At 48.0% G+C, this 26,794-nt stretch overlaps 2 protein-coding genes across 3 annotated transcripts in view; one reads left to right on the top strand and one right to left on the bottom strand.

The window, feature by feature from the left end:
* Positions 1-1,609: 1,609 nt before the first annotated feature.
* VAMP7 (vesicle associated membrane protein 7) lies at positions 1,610-22,773 on the bottom strand. 2 transcript variants are annotated; one of them, XM_066640000.1, is made up of 8 exons: positions 22,669-22,773; positions 13,257-13,411; positions 12,087-12,144; positions 9,593-9,730; positions 8,364-8,454; positions 7,514-7,581; positions 3,683-3,775; positions 1,610-2,980 (listed from the first exon to the last, which is right to left on the bottom strand). In XM_066640000.1, the coding sequence occupies exons 2-8, from the start codon at positions 13,400-13,402 to the stop codon at positions 2,912-2,914; spliced, it is 663 nt and encodes a 220-aa protein (XP_066496097.1). In that variant the 5' UTR covers positions 13,403-13,411; positions 22,669-22,773; the 3' UTR covers positions 1,610-2,911. The 2 variants fall into 2 exon arrangements, with proteins under 2 accessions (XP_066496097.1, XP_066496098.1); XM_066640001.1 differs by lacking the exon at positions 22,669-22,773 and adding an exon at positions 16,178-16,436 and having other exon boundaries at positions 13,257-13,415.
* A 240-nt stretch (positions 22,774-23,013) lies between these two features.
* The window catches only part of LOC136663205 (DNA-directed RNA polymerases I and III subunit RPAC2-like), a 13,586-nt gene continuing 9,805 nt past the window's right edge, over positions 23,014-26,794 (top strand). The window contains exons 1-4 of the mRNA XM_066640190.1: positions 23,014-23,130; positions 23,840-23,937; positions 24,821-24,897; positions 26,068-26,150. Of these exons, the coding sequence (XP_066496287.1) occupies positions 23,086-23,130; positions 23,840-23,937; positions 24,821-24,897; positions 26,068-26,150 (303 nt within the window). The 5' untranslated portion in view covers positions 23,014-23,085. The remainder of the gene's footprint in view (positions 23,131-23,839; positions 23,938-24,820; positions 24,898-26,067; positions 26,151-26,794) is intronic.

The following is a 26,794-nucleotide window of genomic DNA, read 5'->3' as shown; positions in this document are numbered from 1 at the left end:
TTTGCAAACCAGAAAAATCGGATGCCTGCAGCCAGAGGCAGTGCTTGGCTCTCGCATCCTGGAGGAGGTTGGTCTCTCTCCTCCTTCCCTCCACTTTCCTGTAATTTACCATTGCCAACCACCACACCAAAAAAGTGAAACTAAAATAACAGGAGCCAAAGCCCCAGCTGGGCTCAGGTAGCACCAGCAAGACAAGGAAGAGAGAATGCTGTGCTATCTGTGTTTCTCCATTTTTTCTTCTGAGAATGCTGGCTTCAAGAGAAATTTCTGCAGCTCCTGGGCCAGTTTGAGAACTACTGCTCTACATACACACTTTTATAGTATGCATGCATGCTTAACACACATGCATTTGGAAGATAACATTTTAAAAATGAATTGGTAAAAAGCAAATGTTGGTTCAGTGGCTGACTCCCAGGGTAAGGGGTAAAGCAAAATATGAGCTTATGAAGAATAGTGTGAGCAAGTCATGCTTACGTCACTAGTGTCACATAGATACTTAATGACAGCTCATAGCAAGTTGACACTGAATTCCCTCCCTGTCTGGAATAAGGGCTGGTAAAGTTCCCCTTTGACCCTTCACCATCTACTACACATCTAATTAGCAAGTATAGCTGCTTATTACTGGTCTTTATATGCTAGTTTAAGTAAGTAGCTGTCTGGCTTATGGCAGAATATTCACTTTAAACTACTCAATGCTTACAATTATGGGAGTGTGGTACAGCTGATGTCACCACTGAAACTTAAGAGCTTAAATTAAATGAGCTTGGAAGGAAACAGACAAGGATCTAAAATCAGCAAGTGTAAAGAGTGACTGATCCAGAGCCATTAACAGGTTGGCTGGCACCTAGGTGATTCATGTAACAATATCCAAGTTAAGGGAAACCATATTCTGGAAGTTGAAGGACATTTAAAAAATGGCTTAAATGTTTGGTACCTCAGGGTCTAAATGGAAACAGGCACAATGGTGCTCAATTCAGATTTTATGCTCCATGCTTAGAAGAGGTGGTTTTCACTTAAGTCCACATATTCTTCTGCCCCTTAAATATTACAGTACTTCACCACTACTAAAAAACTGCAGTGGCCCATGGTTACTTTTGCTTGTCTTGGATAGTAGATGTTACATCAGGAGGGCCTTTAGTAAGTGGCTTTCTTTCTTCCTGCTACTCTTACAGGAAGGCTCATCAACTATCAATTCATTTATTCAAACAGATTGACTTTATTTTGCAATAATGCATTTTTTTTAAAACAGGAAGAAGCAGTTTAAGTTTACATAAATGCAATCAAAGTAGAAAACGGTTACTAACGAATTCCTAGAACATGCACAATTAAACGTTGACTTGTGCCTGGAAAGGTGGGGAAAGGGGAAAGCAAGAGAGCCCTTCAGACAAGTCTTGTTTCAGAGGTTGGCAACCAAGTGCAATCACAAGAAGCCCAAGCCTCTGTGTATCAGAGTTGCAATGCTTACCTGGCTAGATATTAGGAACAGCCTGCTGGGGGGGGGGGGTGCAGGAAGGTGACTCTGACCAGTTGTGGGCCCAACAGGCTGCCAAGTGCCTCACAAGGATGGTAGAGCAGAGATGACCCAGGTGCCAGGCTGCCAGGCTTCACAAGGATGGTAGAGCAGAGATGCACCCAGGTGACAGCAGCTCTTTGTGACATGAGGGAAATAAGTGTTGTGTGACTTCCCAGAAAGTTGCACTTGGTGGTCAACAGGTTATGGTAGAATTCACATATCTCATAGTTTACTGTGCTGTCCACAGCATAAACTGAAGACAAAAGTATCAAGCATGTAAGAATGGGGAAGCTCTATACATTTGCAGTCTTGGCAGCAGCTTCTGTGCAAGTAGTCCTGACTATCTAGCTTATCTTTTACCACTCAATACTTCAGTAGCAAAGTCCCATATCTAAAAACCAATTGGTATTGTACAGGCCCACCCTCACCCCCAGGCATCACTGGTCCACACAAATGCTCACCACCTCTACACTATCCATCAGCAGCTGGTATACGGATGATACATGCAGGATTTTAACCATTAAAAGCCCCTGCATAGAAGTTGCCTAACATTTAAAATAAGGTTTAATACTTCCCTGCCCCATGGTTGGTTGGCAACCTTCAGTCTAGAATTCTTTCCTTCCTAGCTGTGCCCTAATAATCTCCTACCACTTAACAACAGGTAAGCAATACTGGGCCTAAGGCTGCTTCTCTCTCTCCCCCCCCCCCCCCGGGCTCTCTGACAGAAAGAACATTCCAAACCAGGCAGGACAGAAGGGCTATCCAAAAGACACACAATGACAAAGAGCAAGATACAATAACTGTTACACACTCACCAGTCATCCCAATTACATAGCCCAGAGCCACTCCCCCTCCCCCAGGGGCAGCTCCTGAAGGACAAAAGTCACAGCCTGCTCAAAATTAAAAAAAACACACAAAAAACTTAGGAAAGGCACCACTGGGAAAGCAATAGTGGGAGGGAGCCAGTCTCCACATCTACTCAGGCCAGGGTACAGGAAGCCATCAGCTTTGGTGGTCCTCCCCTTTACCTTCTTCCCAAGGGCAAAAACAATGAACAAGGAACGCTTCAGTTCTTTCTTTCCAGCAGGGCTTCAGAACAGTAAAGTGCAAAGCATGGACACAAATACGCTTAGACCCTCCCAATGCCAACGGCCTTCCTTTCCCCTTGGGAAGCTCTGCAGTCGAGACCAAACAGAACTCCCTTCAAGTAGGTTCAAAAGAAAGTGACGCTTCCCACCCAGAAGCTGTGGTTTGGGGTCCCAAGGCAAAAAGGCAAAAAAGACTCAAGTGTCCTGGAAGGATGAAGAGCAAGGAGGTCAGTTTGTCTCATGAGGGCTGTTCCTTCACACAGGTTCTTGCTCACGTGTGCTCTCACACTTGGTCAGCTTGCTCCGATGGCTACTTCCGTACGCAATTTGGCCACGAAAGTCCCCCGCAGGCAGCTGACACAATGATGTAGATTATGACCTGTGTGGAGAAGACACTTAGCCACATCTGCCAGAATCCCCTCAGCCTGTGATAAATAGAAAGTTTTGGTACCTCATGTTCGTAGTTGTGACTCTCTAACCTACAATTAACTCAGGTTTCCCTTGTGCTGGTGTGGGGGAGGGGCCCCTGATTTCATCCGCTTAGAGAATGTGGTAAGGGGTGCCATGCACAATGGGTACCACCTGTGGCCACGAGGCAGCTGCAATGGAGTATCAGCACCACAGGGCAGGCCACACTGCTGAGCCAGGAGTTCGGAGGACACCAGTGTGGAAGGGGCTGTGGCTCAATGGCAGACTGAGAAACAACCTCCCTCCACACATGAAATGGTGGAGAGCTGCTACCTGTTGGGACAGACTGGGCTAGAGGGAGCAAGGACATGACACAGCAGAAGCCAGCTTCACTTGTACAGAACCAGGAACCCGAGGATATCAGAAGCCCCCAGAGTTCCAAGGCTATAGCTTTTTTTTTCTTCTTCTAGCTGCCACATTCTTGCAGAAAGGTCTATAAAGGACTGAGGAAGGAAGGCATTAACAAATGGGAAAACAGGAAGGACTTGCACAGACCCTCCAACCCCTGGCTGGGTCACCTTCTTTCACAGACCAACCAAGGGGTTGTTTCTTTTTGCACGAGTGTAAAGGTCCCCACCCACTCCCCAACCAGGTCTGGTGCTGAGCAACTTACAATTGATACTATGGCGATAATGATGGTGAGCTTGAGGTTCTTCATGCACATGGCTCTTGCCAGGTTCCGGCTGGTGGTTTTGAAAGTGACAGACTATGGAGAAGAGCACAGGAGAGAGAGAGAGCAACTGATGTTTTTGCCTGTGGCTGAAGACCATGCCCCTCATCAGTCTTCCTTCCAGTACAGTAAAACTGCACTCGCCCACTGGTGTGAATTATTTGGAGATCAGATTCAGTGACTGGCACTAAACTTCATTTGCATGGTTCCAGTACATGCAAGTGAACCGTTGACAATGCCCCCAAAATCCCTCCATTCCCCTGTACAAAAGTAGGCAGTTTTGGCTAACCTTCCCCAAATTAAAAATATACATAGCACCAATCTGTCAGGACCCACCAAAAGGGATGTCAAATTTCTCTCTTTGGGAGTTTCAGCGAGAGGTTAGTAACACGAGCTCAATCCTATCCAGGTTTGTGAGTAAATTTCACTGAGTTCAATGGGACTTACTCCCTTGGACTGTGACCTGTGTGTTTTGCATTCCAAGAAATATCAACTGCTTGTGCACTTCGGAAAACAAGCCTGGGGGGGGGGGGGAATGCCACATTGCCTCATCAACGTAAAAAAAAATAAGAATGGGGACACAGCAAATCATCCAATTGGCCAGAAAGCTGTCCCAATGCTCTACAAGGGGGGGGGGAGCACCCACACCCAGTAAAAGCCTTCAAACCTTGAGATCAAGACTCTGAGTTACTGTTTATTTGAGCCAGCTTGCAGGCTTCTAGCAGTCAGATATGGTGAAGCTTAACTTGAGCCTATCAGTCCTCTATAAATTCCTACAGAAAGAATTGTTTGCAGCTCTCTTGGATAATACTCTGCATATACTCAATGCTGAACATCCCATGTACAATGCAGCAGCCTTGACACCTACTTTTCACATAGAAAAGGAGGCAAAGCAGCTCAACACCAGGAGACACACACTGGATAGAGAACAGTGGCAGGCTGAGATGAGAAGAGGCACTTTACTGCCCTCTGCTGGGAGATAGTAGACTTGCTCTAGAGGTGCTCAGTTCCAGAATTCAAGACAGCTTGATTCAAAAGAACACCTATTCCTCATTCCACAGTTGATCTTTGAACCTTTTCTTTGAAAAGGTCAACAGGCATGTGGATGCGGGAGAACTCGTGGACATTATATATCTGGACTTTCAGAAGGCATTTGACACGGTCCCTCACCAAAGGCTACTGAAAAAACTCTACAGTCAGGGAATTAGAGGACAGGTCCTCTCGTGGATTGAGAACTGGTTGGAGGCCAGGAAGCAGAGAGTGGGTGTCAATGGGCAATTTTCACAATGGAGAGAGGTGAAAAGCGGTGTGCCCCAAGGATCTGTCCTGGGACCGGTGCTTTTCAGCCTCTTCATAAATGACCTGGAGACAGGGTTGAGCAGTGAAGTGGCTAAGTTTGCAGACAACACCAAACTTTTCCGAGTGGTGAAGACCAGAAGTGATTGTGAGGAGCTCCAGAAGGATCTCTCCAGACTGGCAGAACGGGCAGCAAAATGGCAGATGCGCTTCAATGTCAGTAAGTGTAAAGTCATGCACATTGGGGCAAAAAATCAAAACTTTAGATATAGGCTGATGGGTTCTGAGCTGTCTGTGACAGATCAGGAGAGAGATCTTGGGGTGGGTGGTGGACAGGTCGATGAAAGTGTCGACCCAATGTGCAGCGGCAGTGAAGAAGGCCAATTCTATGCTTGGGATCATTAGGAAGGGTATTGAGAACAAAATGGCTAATATTATAATGCCGTTGTACAAATCTATGGTAAGGCCACACCTGGAGTATTGTGTCCAGTTCTGGTCGCCGCATCTCAAAAAAGACATAGTGGAAATGGAAAAGGTGCAAAAGAGAGCGACTAAGATGATTACGGGGCTGGGGCACCTTCCTTATGAGGAAAGGCTACGGCGTTTGGGCCACTTCAGCCTAGAAAAGAGACACCTGAGGGGGGACATGATTGAGACATACAAAATTATGCAGGGAATGGACAGAGTGGATAGGGAGATGCTCTTTACACTCTCACATCATACCAGAACCAGGGGACATCCACTAAAATTGCGTGTTGGGCGGGTTAGGACAGACAGAAGAAAATATTTCTTTACTCAGCGTGTGGTCGGTCTGTGGAACTCCTTGCCACAGGATGTGGTGCTGGCGTCTAGCCTAGACGCCTTTAAAAAGGGATTGGACAAGTTTCTGGAGGAAAAATCCATTATGGGGTACAAGCCATGATGTGTATGCGGAACCTCCTGATTTTAGAAATGGGTTATGTCAGAATGCCAGATGCAGGGGAGGGCACCAGGATGAGGTCTCGTTATCTGGTGTGCTCCCTGGGGCATTTGGTGGGCCGCTGTGAGATCCAGGAAGCTGGACTAGTTGGGCCTGTGGCCTGATCCAGTGGGGCTGTTCTTATGTTCTTAACTACAATTCCCAGAATGCCTTGCAGGTCTCTTGCTATCAGGTGTGCTCCCTGGGGCATTTGGTGGACCGCTGTGAGATACAGGAAGCTGGACTAGATGGGCCTGTGGCCTGATCCAGTGGGGCTGTTCTTATGTTCTGATCTGTGAAGGGCTATCGACTAACTCAGCAAAGCCTAGCTACAAAACCTGACAATCTCCATCCTGCTTACCCTCTTCAGAACATTCACTGAGGTAAGCACCACTCGCTACTGATCTCTCGCTGAAGCACCCAAAGAGAGGCGTTTTCAAAGCTATGAAGTTTCTGCTTTATTACAGAGGCTGATTCAAATCTGCAACCAAGTCTCTAAAGTCCAACTGCAGACTGTTGGGGTTCTGCCTTTCCCTCTCCATCTCCTATGTCTCCGGTTTTCAAAGAGTTTGAAATGTTGCAGAGAGTTTGAATCCCACAGTAAGTCTTTGCGGGGGCAGGGGGAGGCAGCAGCACGATTCCCAGGATCACGCCGCTCAGGGGGACTGTAGGGGCTTGGTGCACTTGCCCAAGCCCCCTTCGGCAGGGCTCCCCAGGTCAGGGAAGGTGACAGCGGAGCAATTGTACCCTGCTCCGCTAACCCGGAAGAGGTGCACGATCGCCCCACTCTCACTTTCCCTGACCTGAGGAGCCCTGCGGGCGCTTGCATACAGCTCCCTGCAGCGATGGCCACTGCAGGGACTGGAGGGTGCACCCCAGTTCCTGCAGCCCGGTCAAAAGGGGAAGTAGGGCGATTGTGCACTGCTTCTGGTTTAGCGGAGCGGGGCATGATTGCTCTGCTGTCACTTTCCCTGACCCAGGGAGCCCTGGGTGCTCCAAGCCCCCTACAGCCCCCCTGAGCAGTGCACCAAGCCCCCTACAGCCCCCCTGAGCAGTGTGATCCTGGGGATCGTGCCACTGCCTCCTCCCTGCCTCTTGGCTGCCCCCACCCCTTAAGGGGAAAAGGACCAGGACCCTCAGGCCCCAGTTTGAATACCACTGTCTTATCTGCTGACCATCTGCTAAACAAACTCAGCACAACCACCTATGATTCTCTAAGTTATTTTGTTCCTCTGAACAACTAGGTCAGAAGAAGTGTTCTGTGTAACCCAAACACTTGTACCCAGTGTTCTGAAGAATGACTAGTCAAAAGAAGGGCATTTCCTAGTTTGCCCAGCCCTCCAAGTGTCCCAGCTTGCTCTTTCCAATCCAGCCAGGATGAAGAGGCAGCAGGATGTGCCCACAAGAACAGAAACCTCTTCCCTTTCAGTCCTGCCTGAACAACAGTGTGTTCCTATCACACACACCCCCAGCCTGGTGAATTCTGCTGGCTGTCTCCCTGTCCCATTGTCAGAACTTACCGAATCCACAAGGTTTTCAGTCTTGTCTATCAGCAATTCCAGCTTTTCTCCCCTTTGGGCTACCAGATCTGGGATGGAGAGAGGGCAGCAGTGAGAATCCCAGTGGAAAAGCAGCTTGCCCTCAAAGCAGCTTGTTCCCAGACTACAGGCACTGTATTCTCAACCTCTGGCTCAGGTTTTTGTGTAACTAGACCTCAAGGGCAGGTGCTTGACCATGAATTTGTGTTCACTCTCTCTTTTTTGTTAGTTCTCTGGCTTCCCTCCTGCCCTGATTAGCTAAAACAAATTAAAAGGGAGAGAAAAAAGAAAAAGAAAAAAGTATTTGAAACCAAGGTCTTTCTGTGAAGAAAAAAAAAAACACGCACTGAGTCCTGGACCAAGGCAGGAACTGAACTGGAAGTGGCCGTCTCTCATGGAATTGTGGGAAAGATGGTTTAGTTGCTTGGCCCTGCTTTTTAGAACAAGTGGGAAGTAGGACCCAGACAAAGATACCTCCCTCCACTCCAGGAGATGCTGGCAATATAGTGGTTGTGCTCTCTCCCTGCTAGTCGAGGATGAAGGTGCAATTAAAGTAGAACAAATGGCGTGTACTTTGTTGCATCCAACTTTGCCCGACAATGCAACACAAAGAGTTGCCAGAACAGACACATGACAGCAGGCAGCTGATACAGAGCGCCACTTCTCTTTCCTACATTGATACTACCCACAACAGTGCAAGGTCCAGATGAAACCTCATAAGTGCTGTTTCAGGAAAGGGCTAAACCGATCCCTTAGCAAACTCGTGTCGTTCATGACACACGCAGAAGCCTGTGGATGTTCATTACACCTTTGATAATGGACGCCGCCGTACCTATATTGCGGACCATGATGCCTTTGAGTTCGTCTACCTGGGCCTGTGTCTCTGCCACATGGTCGGGGCCCTTATTCTCAGAGTGGTGTTTCTGCAAGGAAGGAAGGGAGAAAAGGAATAAATGCCTGGGTCGTGCTTAAAACCAGATAAGGGCAAGGGATGACGTCAGTCTCAGTAGCACAATCTAAGAAGTCTGAAGAGCTCTTTACAAGCTAACCACTCCCCATCAATCTAGGGAGTTAGGTAGGACTTTGTCCCAATCTCCTTTCAGTTTCTCCAGCCTTCAAAACAGTATCTTCCACCTCTACTATCTTCCCCCCCATTATAAAATCACTTGCAGCGCAGAGGAGTCATTTCCCTTTCCAGAAGTTTCTGCTTATCATCCGGCTCACAAGATGTGTCACAAGAAAAATCTCAAGACTTCAGGAAGCCAAGAGTGCCACCATACAAAGCGCTTTCCCTATTTACTCTCTGTATGAGTTACTGCCTCTTTCCAAATGCAGAGACAGTGACAGTACCTGGATCACAACCAGCCGACCACTGAGACACGGAAGACTAGTGGAGATTGTTGTCTCACCACGCTATTATAGCACCTGGTCATCTCAGCTATTGCTGGGGTAAGCTTGGGCCAGGCCTGTGTTGGGTTCAAACATACTGAGAAACAATAATTTGTTAAGCCTGCCCACCAACAGTGGTTTGGCTGGAGTCAATAAACTACAGTTTAAAACTTAAGTTACAAAGCACAATTTGCACTCATTATAGTTTCAAATGAAGTCTGAATTTACAGACTATGGGCAAACCACAGTTTAGAGCCATTGCTCTGTCTGTGCTGCATCATGGAAACGGAAATAACCCTGTGAAGTTGTCTGAAGCAGATGGGAAACTAAAGCAGTTCACAACCATGGTTTGATGTTAATCCAGAAGCTCAAACCTTATTATGAGTACTTAAGTACAGTTAGCTCAAACCATGATTTTGTCTGAACCCACCCAGGGTTCCTCTGAAGGCAGCTAATAAACACAAACTAAAATGTAAAACTTTTGGGATGCAAAGTTTGTACCTCCAGTTTTGTCTGAAAAAAAGCCTAACAGTTATCAGGAAAAAAAGTTATCCAGAAAAAACCCTAACAATTATCAGGAACCTAGTAAAGCCCTGATCTATGGGTAGGAAGTAGCCTGGATGGTGTGAAATGAGCCTAGAGTTACATGCAGTATCCATCACTGAACTTTACCAGTTGTGCAGCCAAAACACTGGAGAATTCACTGTTCATAGCGTATGGCAGGGCTGTCTGTGCGCGAGAGCCATAGGTGGTCTGAAATCTCTTCTTGATCTCATTCAGGAATGTAAAAGCTCTGGAACGCTCGAAGTCCTGGAAGGAAGAACCAAACCCTCAGACCAACACATGCACAATAGACCAATCTGTCAACAACAATGAAACTCGATAACTAAATGGAATCTCTGCATTAAGAGACGTCTGTATTAGAAAATCAGAAGCTGTGAACAGACAACAGGGAAAGACCATTGCCTTCTTTTCCCACTAAAACTTTTAAGAAAAGCCCTGCTGAAGCAAACCGATGGCCCTTCTAGTCCCTCATTCTGTTTCCACAGTGGCCCACAATTTGCTTCTGGAAGGCCCAGAAGCAGGAAAAAGCCTCCCATCATTGTTCCCCTGCAACTGGTATTCCGAGACATGTAGCTGCTTTACCTGAAAATAGCATAAAGCCACCATGACAAGTAGTCATTGCCAGACCTGACGGCATCTGGCCTGGATGTCTTTAAAAGGGGATTGGACAAGTTTCTGGAGGAAAAATCCATTATGGGTTACAAGCTATGATGTGTATATGCAACCTCCTGATTTGAGAAATGGGTTATGTCAGAAGGCCAGATGCAAGGGAGGGCACCAGGATGAGGTCTCTTGTTATGTGGTGTGCTCCCTGGGGCATTTGGTGGGCTGCTGTGAGATACAGGAAGCTGGACTAGATGGGCCTGTGGCCTGATCCAGTGGGGCTGTTCTTATGTTCTTAACTACAATTCCCAGGAAGCCTTGCAGGTCTTCTTGTTATCTGGTGTGCTCCCTGGGGCATTTGGTGGGCCGCTGTGAGATACAGGAAGCTGGACTAGATGGGCCTATGGCCTGATCCAGTGGGGCTGTTCTTATGTTCTTATGACCTGCCCCTTGACTTTGCCCATGTCCCCTTTAAGCCATCCAAAATAAGGGCCCACCACCACATCTTGTGGCAACAAATTCCACAGACTAATTACAAGCCATGTGTAGTACTGTAGCTCCTCTTGTCCATCCTAAATCCCTTGCCAAGGAGTCTCAATGAATGACAGACCCGTGAGAGAGCATACTTGAGGGTGCCCAGAGCCATGTGGTTGGCCAACTGTTGCCAACAGGATGCTGGGCTTTTGGTGAGGTACAATAAAGCATGGTTTCTGTTTCTAGTAACTTGGCTGTCAACTGGTGCTTCTCTAACTCAGTTGGGGAGCACATCCAATTAATGAGCTGTTGGAGTAAGCTCCCAAGCCAGCAGGGCTGCTAAGCAGGAAGCCCCATTACCACCACCCCCCCCATGTGATATTCTGCAGGACTATGAACCATTTAAACACATTAAAAAGGAGAGGTACGAGAACAAATACCCAGCACAAGGCAATACCTATGAGCTGGGTTACAGCAACTTCTATAGACAGCGATAGAATGCAAAGCAAGCAGATATTCTCTCAGTACTTTACCCATTTCACAAGCCTGAAAACAAATGTTACTTCCCCACTTATGAACCTTCAAGGAGTGTTTTTCTTGGGGGGGGGGGGAGTATGTGTGTTGGGGGAGGGGAACTGTTGCTGGTGGTGACCTAACACCTTACCTCTGTGGAAAGTGTTGACTTCATGAGCCCTCGAAGTGCCAGCAATGCTTCCAGGAGTCAGATCCTGCCCAGTGCCAGTTTCCTCCCCTTCTAGAACGGGGCTTTTCCAACCAGTGCTACAAATACCATTGGTGGCATTTCACAGTATGCCAAGCAGCCCTTGTAAATTATTCTAGACCAGCGGTTCTCAAACATTTCAGTCTCTGGAGCCCTTTACACTTCTAAAAAGAGTCTAAGGCAGCCCTGATGGCACTTGCAGGGAGGCTTGGGGAGCCCTGTGCAAGTGCGCAGTGGTGCAGATGGTGGCCACATCTGGTGTGCTTGTGGAACCCCTGGAGGGGGTCTCAGGAAGCCCTGGAGATCCCTGGAGCAAACTTTGAGAAACACTGTTCTAGCTACTCAAGACATTCTAGCCTGCCATAGTGGGCACTTCTGGTGAGATTGAGACAGAGAAGTGGGGGTGGCTAGGCGGTCAGAAAGTTGCAGCAGCCCAGATTCTGCCCTCCAAAAGAGGCACAGTCTGTGGAAGGAGGTCACCTTGATCCTGCAAGTACTTAAAAGACTAGACAGCCATAATCATGTTTACCCACACTGGACTCCACTGGGCTGAATAAGGTATTTTACAAAGCAAGCAAGTAAATTCAGAAGCCCACGATAATCTCTAAGATGAAAGATTATAGGAAGAGGCTAAATGAGTCAACAACTGTTAAAAGCTCACAAGAGGAAACACATTTAACCACAAATTCAGGGCCTGAAATGCACAGCGACTCTGCCCTTGGACTTGGGCCCCAATGTTGATTTGCAGAAATGGCACACACATTCACAAAAGCATGTCCCACAGTTTCAGTCCCACAGACTTACATCATCAGTGATGCAGAGGTATATAATCCGGTCCTGGCAAATGTAGTGGAACAAGTAACTGGGGAAAAAACAAGAGACCAGGGACATCATTTTTAGAGGACCAAGGTGGACCTTCTAAGACACAGCAGCATCCCTACTGCGCCACCCATTAAATAATGTTTCCAGCATCCATTCCCAAAGTGCCAGTCAGGTCAGGGACTCCTTCTCTCAGCAGCCAGCTCTCCCATTAGTTCCAGAGGTCCTCTAAAAAGGCCAGTCAGCAAATTGCTTTCGTAACTACAAAGCAGGTCAACTAAAGCCTTCATCCAAAAAATGAAGCCAGGCCCTCCCACTGCACAGTGCAGAACCTCTGTAAAGTGGAAGCACTAAGCCAGTGTATTGGTTTGTTCCTAGTCCATTTCCCACAAAACTATACAGAGAAGCCAATTACAAGCCATTTTCACTCTCTCCAGCAAAGTTTCAAACCTAGTGGGGCTCCCATTCATCTCCCATCTATTCACTGATCCACATCCATTTTGTGCAGCCAGGTTATTCATTGGGTCCCAATTAGTAAACTGGGAATTTGCAAACCAGGAGCCCGTGAGGCTGCTCCCAGGGACTCCAACAGAGCAATAACAGCCAATTAACGTTTTGCATGAGACCGGGGTGGGGGGTGGGGTGGGGAGATGATATGCATTCCCCTGGTTGTGTGGGTTGATCTCAGAAGCACAAGCTCTAACCCACTGCAGAATGACAGCACCAGTTGTGCATCCTCTTTACTTAGAAGTTTCTCACCTTGAGGATTAGAGAGGACAGCCTACAAATACGAACAGAGTGGATTCTGGGGGTAGAGTTAAACACAGTGTTCCAGGGAAGGCCATGACTTGTCTTATTCCATCCACCTGCTTCCATAATTAAATGTTCTCCCTCCCATTTCTCCTCAATCTCTCTCATGATGCAGGCAGACCTGACCTGATGACTGCTTCAGATAGAGAGCACGAAGTGGATGGGGACAGACAGCAGGTCTTGGTCAGCTGCATATCAGCAAAGAACATTACATGAACTGTGTACTCTGCAACACACACTCCCTTCAAGACCCAACTCCAAGGTTGTGATGCAGTGTTTCATCATCTGCAGCAGGTCTGTTCCTCCCCATCCTTCCAATTCCCTCTTCCACTGAGCGGTACTCACTTTCCATGTGAATAGGTGAGTTTGTTGTTCTCGGAGGGTATCTTGGCCAGGATCTGTTCCGTCACCTCCAGGAAATTACCCCCGCACCAAGCATGTTTGGCCAGGATGGTAGAACCCCTGGCGACAACTGCGAACAGGATAGCCATGGCTGCAGGCTGGCTGCAAAGACAGACACAGAATGAAACTATTAGTCCATCAGGACAAAGCTAAGGAACCAGATTTCAGCTGTTGCCCCAAAACTGACTACTTAGGCAAGGGGGAAGCAGCATAGCAGGTAGTTCTTTTGATGCACAGCCCATATGACTGTCATGCACAGAAATCCACACTTTAAATTAGCAACATCAAAACACTAGCACACAACCAGTTTTCCCCCTCTCCCTTCTCCTCAACTATAGGCATACCACTTGGATTCACTCCAAAAGAACCTCCCAACTGCACGTATCTGATTAACAGCTCTTGAAGGTTATGTGGAATGGGGGAGCCGAATGAACGCAGAGCTGCTCAGAGACAGGGTGGGTGAAGAGGGACTGCGACAACCCAGGCACTGCTACAGAGCTGGTGTCAGGAACTGCACACACGAAGGAGAGGCTCCGCAGAACCTATCCAATTCAGCACTGTTAGCCTACATGGTGGCCAAGACGAGGGTCAGCAAAGGACTTGCTTCCTAACCGCAGCTCCTGTAATCCAGGAATGGCTGACATATCACTTTACAGCAGGGGTGTCCAAAGTTTTTGGCAGGAGGGCCACATCAGCTCTCTGACACTGTGTCGGGGGCCCGGGGAAAAAATGAAATTATTTACATTTAAAATTTGAATAAATTTACAGAAGTTTACATAAATGAATATATTAAAGACAAACTTATATGAATGAATGAAGGTCTTGCAATAGCTTAAGGTCTATAAAAGGCCTTGCACAAAGCAAGGCTGGCCTTTCCTTTGCTGCCGCTACTGCATCACAGATGTGAAACAACAAGCAGTGGAGGGAGCCCTGATCCCACAGCTCATGTGAGAGGTCAAATAGTCACTCTCACGCTGAGAGCAGTTGCGTGAGCCAGTGTGGGCTCCAACAAATGTCTGGAAGGCCAGAGGCTCATTGGAGACTAGGGGCTCCCTGAGGGCCGCATTGAGAGGCCTTGAGGGCTGCAAGTGGCCCCAGGGCTGGGGTTTGGGCACCCCTACTTTACAGGATAGCCACAGTTGGCAGACTCTTCTCATGTATCTTCTCCTGCTCTTTTAGGAAACTTGTTTAATGTTTCTGTGGCCGTGGGGAGGTTCTGTTCTTCATGAAGATGCTACCATACAGAGGTGAATCTTCTGGCAGCTTTGCGCACACCAAGAAGGTAGAGTCAGGGACCAATAGAGGAGCAGAAGCCACCTGTGGGGATTGTAAGGAGACAAGGAGGACATATCTTTCCTCCCACTTCAACTCCTTGACCTGCCATCCCAAAGCAACTCCCAACATAGCTTTCTATCAAGTTAGAGTAACCATTGGTCTACGTAGCTCAACACTGATGGGTGCAGCCCTGCCAAGTTCCAGGAAGAAACTGTTCCAGAAATTGCCTATGTCACGATTCTAGGACCCCTTCCCCAGCCAGTGCCATCAAACTAAACCTTGGTGTAGTAGCCACAGCCCATGGACTCTTGGTTCACACCAGGTATGCACACTCAGAGGCACAGTTTAGAGTGTAGACTCTAAACCAGGGGCCAGCAACCTATGACCCGTAGGCCGGAACCAGCCCATCATCCAAAATAATTTGGCCTGTAGTTCTAAAAAGATGTACCCACCTGGTCTGCAGTGATCCTAAAAAAGAATTTAAGGATGTAATTCTATCTCTCTAAGGCTTACAGTGTAAGACCACCAAGTGCAAAAGCTTCCTTTGAGCAACATTCTCTGTCCAGACAAGCATCTTTCTGTGCCATGCCATCACTTTTTTTTCTTAATTCTATGGTCTAACTAGGAGGTCTGTGCAGGCATATCAAACGTACATGCATTCTTACTATTGACGGACCCTATGTCCGGCCCCTATGCAGAAGAAGGTTACCAACCTTGCTCTAAACAATGTACTTTGCAGATAGTTGAAGCACAGTGTGCCATTTGCCTGCTGGACCAGACAACTTTCAGCACCCACTGCACAAGGAGCTCAGTGGTGTTTTAGCCTTACACAGCGCAGACAGAAAGCAACCTTCCAAGCCCAGTCTAACAACTGTGGCACAAATCAAAAAACCACAGAAAAAGCACATGGGCAGACAGAAGCTAACAGCTTATTGTATGGTTAAGCAGTACACGGGACAGCTTAGAGCAGCCTGAATTTGGTTGTTGTAGTGTATAAAAGCAAGCCTAACACGTTCCACGAGTGACAACAAGTTGAATCTTTACAGCCAAGTAACTGGAGCCAAGGAGGAAAACGGCATGAAGCCTCGGTCCTGCAAGACTATAAGTACAGCATCAATTGTGACAGTTTACAACCGCTTGGGACATCTCTGTCTGGGTTCAGATAACGGTTCATAGGTTCAAGCGTGACTGCAACTCGGTGGCTCTGGTAGAAAATGTGCTTTGCACACAGAGGGCCCTGGGATCACTCTCTGGCTTCAGAGAGTGTTGGAGAAGACCCTCTCTGAGGCGCTGCTGCTGCCAGTCAGTACTGGACTAAATTGGTCAATGGTCTGACTTGTATAAGGCAGTTCCCCATGGTGAAATGGTAGACCAACAGTGCTACCCCAGGCTGGTCATCCAAGCTGACAATTTGACATGGCCAACAGGGAAGCTGACAAGCCTTAAAAGTGCAAAGCCTGCTGCCTTACTCCTTTACTACACCCATGTGGCATCGTTTGCTGGGAATTTGAGCCAGATGGCAAATACATCATACACATTATCTAGGCAGAAAGACACTAGGCTATCTGCATGTCTGTGTTCAAACTCACATTTGCTGAACCACCACCAGCCTTCCTCGTAAGCCCGATCAAGCAACTGCTGCCCGTAGCTGTAATTCACAGTCCATTGACTCTACAGGCCTAGAACTTCAATGCCACTTTCATGTACTCACGTATCTCTAGCACCATAGCAGACAACAAAAGAATTAAAAGCTGGCAACCAACCATCACTTATATATCAATTGGCTACCCACAGCAAAGAAAGTGAAATTATGTCCAATGGCACAATCTCTTCCAGTGATGGAAACAAAAAAAAGCCATCTCTGGGGCAGGAAGGAGTCACATGAACTAATCCAATTCATCACCTGACCTCCGCATGAGGCACTTGCAGGGCTGACTTATCTGGCACAGCAAGCAAAACTCAAGAGCGAGCCACTCACGGAAGAAACTATTTATAACCTATTTATGCAAAAAGCTCATAGCTGGTTAGAAAAAAAAAAAAAAAACACCATTCTGTGGCCAATCAACCCCCTTTTACTGTCTCCTATTGGGGCTACTTGCTTTTAAAATTAGACTTTTTAAAAACAAAAAGTGGGAATCTCACTAGATGTCCAACTTGCTTCCTTTTCAAAGGTTCAGGGCAAGTTATCTTCCTGGTTACAGAAATCATTCCAGCCAAACTGAGGTGGATCAGTTCAGCGCTACCCAGAGAGGTGTTTTCAGGAGACAACGGTCCCTTAACTGGGAGCAGGAGACGGGAAATAAAGAGAAAAGAAACACTGCACATGTCCCTGTAGCTACTCTCAGTAGTTTCTATTTGCTTATTCCTAAGTGGGTCGTTCCAGCCGCTCTCAAAGAGAGGAGTTACTGTGTCCTGAACTCGCACATCCCTGCAGATCAGAATGGAGCAATCAGGGTACAGTTCCTTCTCAATTATTTGCACATTGGTGGGAGTTGAACTGACAGTTAAATGGATTCTCTTACACACAGTTTCCAAAAGCAAGAGAACATCCTGTTTCAAGGTGTTTCTTCAAGACGGATGCATTTTTGAGCAATCACATTCACATTCACCCACAGTGAGAACCCAGCTTTACAAATGGTGGTACAAATGGATTCACACCACATGACTGCTGAGACAGACAAGTTCCATTCTGCCTCTCCCTTCATAATTCAGGCAGCAATTAGTTTTTATTGTTTAAACAAGTACCTGTATATACATCCTTCACCTTACAAAAGGGACATAAAGGCTTCTCCTGCTGGGGAGGGGTTAGGAATGAAATGTGTTTGGTAATGTTATAGATATTAGCCAATAGCAGCTGGTTTTAGCCATAACACAGTTTTCTCTTGTTAAGTCGGAAACTTGGTAGAAACCCTGCCATGTTTGTAGAGGTTGTCCCAAGCCAAAACAGCAAATGCACTAGTAAACCACTTTAACTGTTTTTCTAATATTATATATGTCTGTCTTCATCCTTTGCTGACATGATGTGCAAAAGTCACACTTGCTAAATGGAACCCTCTCCTTTATTAATGCTTCACGCATGTTTCAAAATGCAAGTTTTGCATCAAGACCAAGTTTCAGCACTCAGGTCCTTAAGCCCTGGTTGTGTAAGAAGCAAAGCTTCATAGCAAAGGCCCACAAAAAGACACCACATTAACTGCCATCTGCTTTCTCTCCCATCTTCCCCAAGTTACTAAAGGAAAACATATTGCTCAACATGACCAGGCTAGAAAGATCTTTCTTGCGCTCTCCCCACAACAGTTCATTTTTTCTCCTTGTCTAGTCTATGTTGCTTGTTTTATCCAATTTCCACATTCAGGTTTAAGAGCCTTTCCTGGTAATCATGATCAGTTCAACAAAGCAGCAGTCACTGTTTGTCTTGCATGGACTCTAAATATACTATCCCAAAGAAGTGCTTCTGTTTTACAGTAATTCAGTTTCCAAAACAAACCACAACATATTCATGCTGAGAAAATGCTACTTTTCCCCCAGCATGGCAGGGTCATTTGTGAGCCAATGCACTATTGGACACACAACTGTACATGAGTCACAAGCCCCTATTCGCTAATATCTACATCACCACTAGCAATGAGAAACAGTATTCGCCTTCCATCACGCATCCAGGGTATGTGGAAGCCTTAAGACCTACACAGAATGGATTCATACTAAGGTAGTTGGCAACCTTCAGTCTCGAAAGACTATGGATTCATACTACAACTAGGCAAAAGCACAGAGAAACCCCTTGTCAGTTCCTCCATTGCTGTATCTCTTGCCTTAAACTCACATTTGCAGCTCCTTTACAGACTGTAGCTGGATTAGCTGCTCAGATGAAACTGACCCAAGAAGATAGACATGCATCACACTTAAGTGAGGCCAACATTTCCGGCAGGGCAGGGCAGGGCAGTTTTCATAGTTTTATGATGGGTAACAAAAACTATCCACAACTACCAGTAGGAGAAATTTTTTCTATAAGGAACTGCCTCCCAAGTGCCCTTTCTCTTACTTCTTTCAAATCCCTCTTCAGAACTCACCTGTACTGTGAAACCTTCAACACAGCTCTCTAACTCATATACATAGTTACATAGAGGCAATGACAAGGAGTTTCTCTGTGCATTTGCCTTGAAACAAGTTAGTGAATGAATTGAATGGGTCTTTTAAAATAGGGAGAAAAGGAGGACCCAGGAAACTACAGAGAGGACAGCTTGACATCCATACCTCAAAAGATTCTGGAACAAATTAGTACGTATTAGTAATTAGTAAGCATTAGTAAGTAAAGTCTGTAAGAACTTTGAAAATAATGGAAAGATTCCTTGGTGCCAGCAATAATAATAATAATAATAATAATAATAATAATAATAATAATAATAATAAATAGCTTTATTTGTATCCTGCCCTTCTCCCTAAAAGGGACCCAGGGCGGCTAGAAAGAACAAGTTGTCCCAGACTAAACTCATCTTCTTCCTGATGAATGACTAGTCTTGGATGATCATGGGAATGCTCTGTACATAGTGTACCTAGCAAAACATCTTCCAAAATATTCTTTCAACAAAGTCTCCCATAATATCCTTGTGGATAAAATGGTATAACATAGGCTAGATGGTTCTACTGTTCAAAGCTGGTTGAACAACAAGTGCTCAACATCACTGCAGAGCAGGGGTTTCCAAACTTTTTGGCCAGAGGGCCGCATGGTGTGGAGGGCCAGAAAAAAAGTTTAAATATAAAATTTAAATAAATAAATAAGAGATGAAACTTAGATAAGTGAATAAATGAGTGAATGGGCTCATTCATTCAACCTCTCTAGTCCTCAGAACACCCTCCAGACACAATCAGAGCACAGTTCAGGTCATGTTCAGCTGAGTGGGCCAGAGACTTTCAGGAGACAAGAGGTTGGCTGCGGGCCGGAAAGAGGCTGGCTGCGGGCCGCATCTGGCCCCTGGGCCAGGGTTTGGAGACCCCTGCCGTAGAGGAAGAGAACCCTGTTGAGGGGAGGAAGGGAGCACAGCTAACATCTTAGAAGACCAAATCAGGATTCAAAATGACCTTGAAAGACTTGTTGGGTCCACACAAACAAGGTGAAGTTCAGCAGAAACAAACATACAATCCTGCATGCATGGATGTACAAAATAAATCAGAGATACAAGATGAGGGAGACCTGGCATGGAATGCAGGTGTCTTAGCAAATCACAAGCAGAACATGACCCAGCTGTGTGATGCAGCTGAAAAAAAAAAAAAAAGCCAATGCAGTATTGTGCTTGTGTTAGCAAAAGCATAAGGTCCATATTGTAAGTTATAGTTCTACTCTATTCTGCACTAATCAGACCCCGGAAGGTATGCCACATCCAGTTTTGGGAACCCCATTTTGTGGACAATGATGAGCTAGGACAGGTGCAGAGAGAGGGTCACAAAGATGGTGAGAGGTCTACAAACCAAGTCATATGAGAAGCAGTTAAGAGAGCTTGAAATATTCAGCCTGGAGAAGAGAAATGAAAGCCGTCTTTCATTATCTGAGTCACAGAGAAGAATGGGGGGACTTGCTCTCTGTGGCTCCTGAGGACTGGGCTAGAACCCATGGGTTGAAAAAACAAGGAAGAAGATTCAGGCTACAGTTGAGGAAGGATTTCCTAAGAGCTGTTCAGCACTGGAACAGGCTGCCTTGTACTGGGGTCTTTCTCAGTGAAGGTTTTCAAGCGGAGGCTGGACAGCCACCTACTAAGGATGCTGTAGCAGTTGCCTGCACTGAGCAAGGGGATGGACTTCCCAGGTCTGTTTCAACATCAACATTCAAACACAACATATATCCCCCCCCTCAGTTTACTCCCACTTTCATCTCAAGCAGAAGTGAACACATAAACCTACCCTTTAGCAAGCCAGATGTCAGGTCCACTCAAGCCTGGGACTGCAGGCTGCAATTTTCACAATGGAGAGAGGTGAAAAGCGGTGTGCCCCAAGGATCTGTCCTGGGACCGGTGCTTTTCAACCTCTTCATAAATGACCTGGAGACAGGGTTGAGCAGTGAAGTGGCTACGTTTGCAGACGACACCAAACTTTTCCGAGGGGTGAAGACCAGAAGTGATTGTGAGGAGCTCCAGAAGGATCTCTCCAGACTGGCAGAATGGGCAGCAAAATGGCAGATGCGCTTCAATGTCAGTAAGTGTAAAGTCATGCACATTGGGGCAAAAAATCAAAACTTTAGATATAGGCTGATGGGTTCTGAGCTGTCTGTGACAGAACAGGAGAGAGATCTTGGGGTGGTGGTGGACAGGTCAATGAAAGTGTCGACCCAATGTGCGGCAGCAGTGAAGAAGGCCAATTGTATGCTTGGGATCATTAGGAAGGGTATTGAGAACAAAACGGCTAGTATTATAATGCCGTTGTACAAATCTATGGTAAGGCCACACCTGGAGTATTGTGTCCAGTTCTGGTCGCCGCATCTCAAAAAAGACATAGTGGAAATGGAAAAGGTGCAAAAGAGAGCGACTAAGATGATTACGGGGCTGGGGCACCTTCCTTATGAGGAAAGGCTACAGCGTTTGGGCCTCTTCAGCCTAGAAAAGAGACGCCTGAGGGGGGACATGATTGAGACATACAAAATTATGCAGGGGATGGACAGAGTGGATAGGGAGATGCTCTTTACACTCTCGCATTATACCAGAACCAGGGGACATCCACTAAAATTGAGTGTTGGGCGGGTTAGGACAGACAAAAGAAAATATTTCTTTACTCAGCGTGTGGTCAGTCTGTGGAACTCCTTGCCACAGGATGTGGTGCTGGCGTCTAGCCTAGATGCCTTTAAAAGGGGATTGGACAAGTTTCTGGAGGAAAAATCCATTACGGGGTACAAGCCATGATGTGTATGCGCAACCTCCTGATTTTAGAAATGGGTTATGTCAGAATGCCAGATGCAAGGGAGGGCACCAGGATGAGGTCTCTTGTTATCTGGTGTGCTCCCTGGGGCATTTGGTGGACCGCTGTGAGATCCAGGAAGCTGGACTAGATGGGCCTATGGCCTGATCCAGTGGGGCTGTTCTTATGTATACTATGACTGGTGGTGGTGGCAGCCCCCCCTCCCCCCGATCTCAGACCGGGATGTCTCCCAGTCCTGACAACTTTTCTTTTTAGCTTAGAGATGTTGGAGAAACTGAACCAGGGGTCACCTGAATCGCAAAGCCTGAGGTTCTTCCACTGAACTACAACCCCAGTCTTAACCCCACCCTGCTGCTGCAGTCTAGACCAACGTGCCTCAAACTGTGGATTGGGACCTGCTCAGTAAGTCATGAGCCACTTTCTCGTGAGTCACATAGCAGCTACCTCAGCTGCTGTTGAAAACACAGAGCTGAAAATACAGGGTGCAGAACTGCTGAGCAGGGTGGGCTCCTGGTGGGAGAGAGGCCTGGTGCTTTGCCCTGAATATGTGGGAAGATGGGAGGCTGGCAAGGGGGAAGGGCTGAGCAGTGGGAGAAGGATAAAATCCTGCTCTGACTTCCGAGCTGGAATGTTTGACTTCCGAGCTATGCAAAATAACAGCACACTGCGTGATGGGACCTAAGTTGATGACATCACTTATGGTCATGACATCACCTCCGGGCCGATGACATCACTTCCAGTGGGTCCCAACAGATTCCAAAAAGTGGGTCCCAGTGCTAAAGAGTTTGGGAAGCACTGGTGTAGACTGTAGGCTCCTTGGGGCAGGGGACCTGCCTTCTACTGCCAAGCACCAGGGGCTGGCTCTGCAGAGAGTCAGTTGGACCCTCCAAGGGGAGCAGCAAAGGGGGTGGGAGGGGCTAGGCTCCCACACACCTTAAGGGAGGGGCCAGGTGGGTCTGTCACCATAGCAACAGCTGGGAGGGGCCAGGTGGGCCTGAGTCGGTCACCATAGCAACAGCTGGGAGGGGCCTAGCCTGTCTCCATAGCAACATGGGCAGGCCTATCCCAGTGCCAGGGGGTTGGAAGCGCTCCTACCTCAGGGAACCGTGGCTGGTAGGCCTTACATGGGGGGGATAACGGTGGGGGGGGAGAAAAGCCCAGGCCCCCCCGGGGCACTTACCTGGCTGGCTGGCTGGCAGCCCGCCCCGAGCCCCAGCCCTCCTTCCCCCCAGACGGCGTCACCGCAGTCGCAGGGCAGGGAGCAGGCGAGCAAACAGCACGTGAACTTCCGCGGACGGCCGCAAAGGCCTCCGGGAAGCAGAGTCCCACGTACGGGCGCGTTGTAGTCCTCGGCCGGAAGTTGGGGGCGGGTGAGCATCAGGAGCATCTGATTGGCTGAGGCGAAAAGCGAGGCCCCGCCCCCTCACCCGGCCGCGTGTTCTGTTAACCCACTCGCTGCCGCGTCCTTTTTTGCTGGAAAGGGGGCGGGGACGGAGGAGGGAGCCACCGCAGGGGCTGATGGGAATGGCTGTTCTGTATTCGCTTACTACGACTCCCAGAAGTCTCCGCGCTTGCAAGGGGGACAAGCACTCTGAAGATGGGAGAGGAGGAAGGAGAGAGGAAGACGCGCGTGCTGCAGATGGTGAGGAGGGAGCATGGGGGTTGCTACCTGTCTTCCCCAGTGGGGCTCCTGTGCCTTTGGCTGCAAAAGGCACAGGCTGTTGCATGGAGGTTGCCACCTGTCCTCCCCCAGTAGGCTGGGGGAGATAAGTTGGCAACCTTGATGGCTCTCTGTGGCTAGTTCAACCAGTAGAGCTTTTTTTTCCTGCCCCTAGGAAAAAGGGGGTCGCCTTGCGGGAATGGGGGGCAGTGGGAGGGAGGGAGCATGGAGGATGCCATCTTTCCTCCCCAGTGAGGCTCCTATGCCTGTGGCTGGTAAATGCACAGGAGCTCTACTGGGGGAGATAAGTTGGCAACCTTGATGGCTCTCTTTGGCTAGTTCAACTGGTGGAGCTTCTTTCCTCTCCCCTAGGAAAAAGGGGGTCGCCTGGTGGGGGAGGCAGTGGGAGGGAGCGGAGTTGCTGCTCTTTCATAGAAGTTGCCATCTTTCCTCCCCCAGTGGGGTGCGTCACGGGCCCAGTACAACCCAAATATTGCCTCTGGGAGCTCCCCAAAATGTTTTGCAGGTGAGGCATTGACCATGAATTTGCAACCCGCTGCGGAGAACAAGATGGGTTGCAGCAGAACTCACAAGTTTGGTAACCACTTTTCTAAGGCTGTTCTTGTATATTAGAAATAAGTGTGTGCAGAAATTAAACTTATGCTCTTGATCTTTCTTTTTCCCCTGGCAGGTACGTGCAGAGGGGTCAGATAAAAGCTGTGTCACTTTTGTACTCCACAACGAAGACCACACCCTTGGCAACTCCCTTCGGTACATGATCATGAAAGAGTAAGTGAGGTCCCTGTTATCTCACTGAGGGCATGACTGCTGTGAGATCAGAACACAGGTTGCCTAATCTGGTTGTTGTACCAATTTGTAGTTGGAGCTGCAAGAATTTGTTCCAAAACAGGGTGCAGCAAGAGGTGATGGGGGAAGTCCAATGCAGGGATGGCATCAGAGAGCCTTTTTGGTTGTGCCTCTGGTAGATGCTAAAACTAATGACCGCATAATAAGAGAGAAATATGTTATCAAACCATGGTTTGCAAATCCAGTTCAAGCCATGGTTTCTGTTTCACTCCATGATGCATCACACAAAACCATAGAAAGGGCTTCCTTAGACAGGGTTTGGTATGGTATCTGGACTAAGCCTTTGTCTGCTATTAGTGCCTGGCAGTGGTACATCATTGATACGGGTTGAAGGATCCACGTTTGCTACACCAAAATCCTCATTTGAGGGCAGACTGCTTGTCACCACTCTCATTGGCAATGTGTTTATTGACTGCCCTCCCAGCTCCCAAGCTCTGGGGAATACACACTGCTGACAGTATCTGTGCCCCTCTAGCTCAGGGGTGTAAAACTTGTTTCATATGGTGGGCCTAACAGCACTCATGGGGCCTGCTGAGGACTGGCGGTGACATCATTAAGCAGGCAGTGAGATCATTAAGTCGATGACTTTGTTCTCACACAGAAACTCATTAGCTGCAAATGACAGAAGAGAAAATGTGCAAATCTTGGTCATAATTTCGGGATTGAGAGAGCCCAGTTATCATGCTGGGAGAGCCCAGTTATAAGGGGAGGGCTGAAAAATTGCTTATGGCAGCTTTACCTGGCCTGCGGGCCTTATTTTGTCACCCCTACTCCAGCTGGTAATCTTCTCTTTGTTCCCCTACAGCCCTGAAGTGGAGTTCTGTGGGTACAGCATCACCCATCCTTCTGAAAGCAAAATCAACTTCCGGATTCAGACCAAAGGTGAAGCGTGCACCTATTTTCTGGAAAGCCAGTAGAGGTGGACTTCGGTCCATGATAGGCATTGTGCTGTCTCCTAAATTTAGTTAGTCATGACTACAGAGTTGCTCATGACTCACTAAATGCAGGATGCTGTCTGTGGTTGCTGGTGAACTGCACTGCCTCTGCAATGCCTGCCTTTAAGTGGTTCTCTACGTCCCAGTATGCAGTGGCGTAGCTAACCAAGTCGCTGCCTGCTGCAAAAAAAATTCTGTCCTCAGTCCAGGCTGGGCTCCACAAGGGTCTCTGGGGGATATGCCTGCCTATGGGGGCTCCATCTCTCTCTCACACTCTCTCTCTCTCTCACTCACACACACACACACACACACACACACACACACACAGTGTCCTGATCAACATCCAACAGCCCCCCCCTCACCAACACACTTCTTCCTCCCTCTCTAAACACAAACAAGCACTGACATGCTCTGCTCTGCTTCCCTCTTGCTATTTAAGCCAAATCAGGCTTCAGGGGGCAGCATGTTGAGCAGGACAGGTGGAGGAAATCACGGAGGGAATGAGGGTTGGCAGGTGCATGAAAGGAAGACTCTGAGGAGGTCTGTGCCCGTCGCCAGCATCTCAGCTGTGGGAGGGGGAGAGGGCCAGCTCCTCGTGCCTGCCAGAACCTACCTGCCTTCCATCTCGGCTGCAGGGAGGGGCAACTTGCAGTTTTGCCCCTCTCCGTGACTGTTGCCCCTCCTCCCTCCGGAGTGCCTGGCACTGGCAGGGCTGCAGGCAGCAGCCCAATTGTTGCGCACAGGTGCTGTTGCGTGCAAGTTGTTGCCCCCTCAGCCACCCTGTAGCCCCCACCCACCCTGTAGCCTGGTGCACCTGCTTCCCCCTCTGCACCCCCCTAGCTACGCTACTGCCAGTATGGTTTGTGGGATCCTGTGACCTTCCATCATTCCTGGGGCAAAGGTGGTTTTTGCAGAAGAGCCTTAATAGTGATGGTTGAAGGCCAAAACGGTGCAGGATGATAGGAGGGACATCACTTTTGAGTCTGATCCACAGGCAGCTGTTTCCCAGGTAGCCCTTGATCCCAGCTGACCTGAGCGTGTAGAGAACCTGAGAAACACAAACATTGGGACCTTTTCAATCCTGTCTCACTCCAGATGCTTCTCTCATTCATCACAGGAGGCCTCCCAGCAGTTGAGACATTCCAGAAGGGGCTGGAGGAGCTCTTGGGTGTCTGCCAGCATGTGCTTAGCACATTTGAGGTAGGTCATCTTCTTCCCCAAGAAAGCACTTTGTTTAGTTGGTTGTTTTGTTTGAAGTACAGTGGCCGCTTGTTATCCATAGGGGTTTCATTTAGGAACCCCCCCCCCCATAGCAGGCTCAGCAGATGCTGAAGTCTCAGTGGGGGCAGGGTTATGGTCCTGCAATGACTTACCTGGAGGTCACGCCAGCCCTCATGGGCCTCCCAGCCTCCTCGGAAGGCCTCCAGTATGCAATCGGAAGCAACATCTAGTTCACATCTGTGACTTTATGTCTGGGAGGTGTTTTGAGGAATAGGGAGGCCCATGGAGTGGGCTGTGGGTCTCCCCACGCCTCAGAACATTTCCTGGACATGAACAGAAGTCATGGATTTGAACCACAACTTGCTTCTCGTCACGTCCTGGAGGCCCTCTTAGGTGCAGGAAGGCATCTGCAGATGGTGGAATCCACAAACGCCAAGCCCACAAAGAAGGAGGGATTGCTATTTGTATCCAGCCTTTCCACCCATACTTCAGGGTGCCTTGCTACAAGTTACACTAACAGCAACAAATAATTTGTCCTCCTCCTCACTGGTGGTTCCTTCAAACATAACTTCTGGATCCCATTTGGTGTTCCCCTTATCAGCCTGGCTCCAGATTGATCACCA

This window comes from Tiliqua scincoides, chromosome 12 (assembly GCF_035046505.1).
Source record: "Tiliqua scincoides isolate rTilSci1 chromosome 12, rTilSci1.hap2, whole genome shotgun sequence".
Classification (NCBI taxonomy): Eukaryota; Metazoa; Chordata; class Lepidosauria; order Squamata; family Scincidae; genus Tiliqua; species Tiliqua scincoides.
The sequence above is the reverse complement of the archived record's forward strand: the minus strand, read 5'-3'. Positions and strand labels throughout refer to the sequence as shown.

Coding starts and splice junctions, on each gene's coding strand:
- VAMP7 (XM_066640000.1), bottom strand. CDS start 13,402: ATGGCTATCCTGTTCGCAGTTGTCGCCAGGGGTTCTACCATCCTGGCC. Junction 12,145..13,256: donor CTCACCTATTCACATGGAAA/GTGAGTACCGCT, acceptor TTTTTTCCCCAG/TTACTTGTTCCACTACATTT. Junction 3,776..7,513: donor CTGAAAACCTTGTGGATTCG/GTAAGTTCTGAC, acceptor TCTTCTCCATAG/TCTGTCACTTTCAAAACCAC.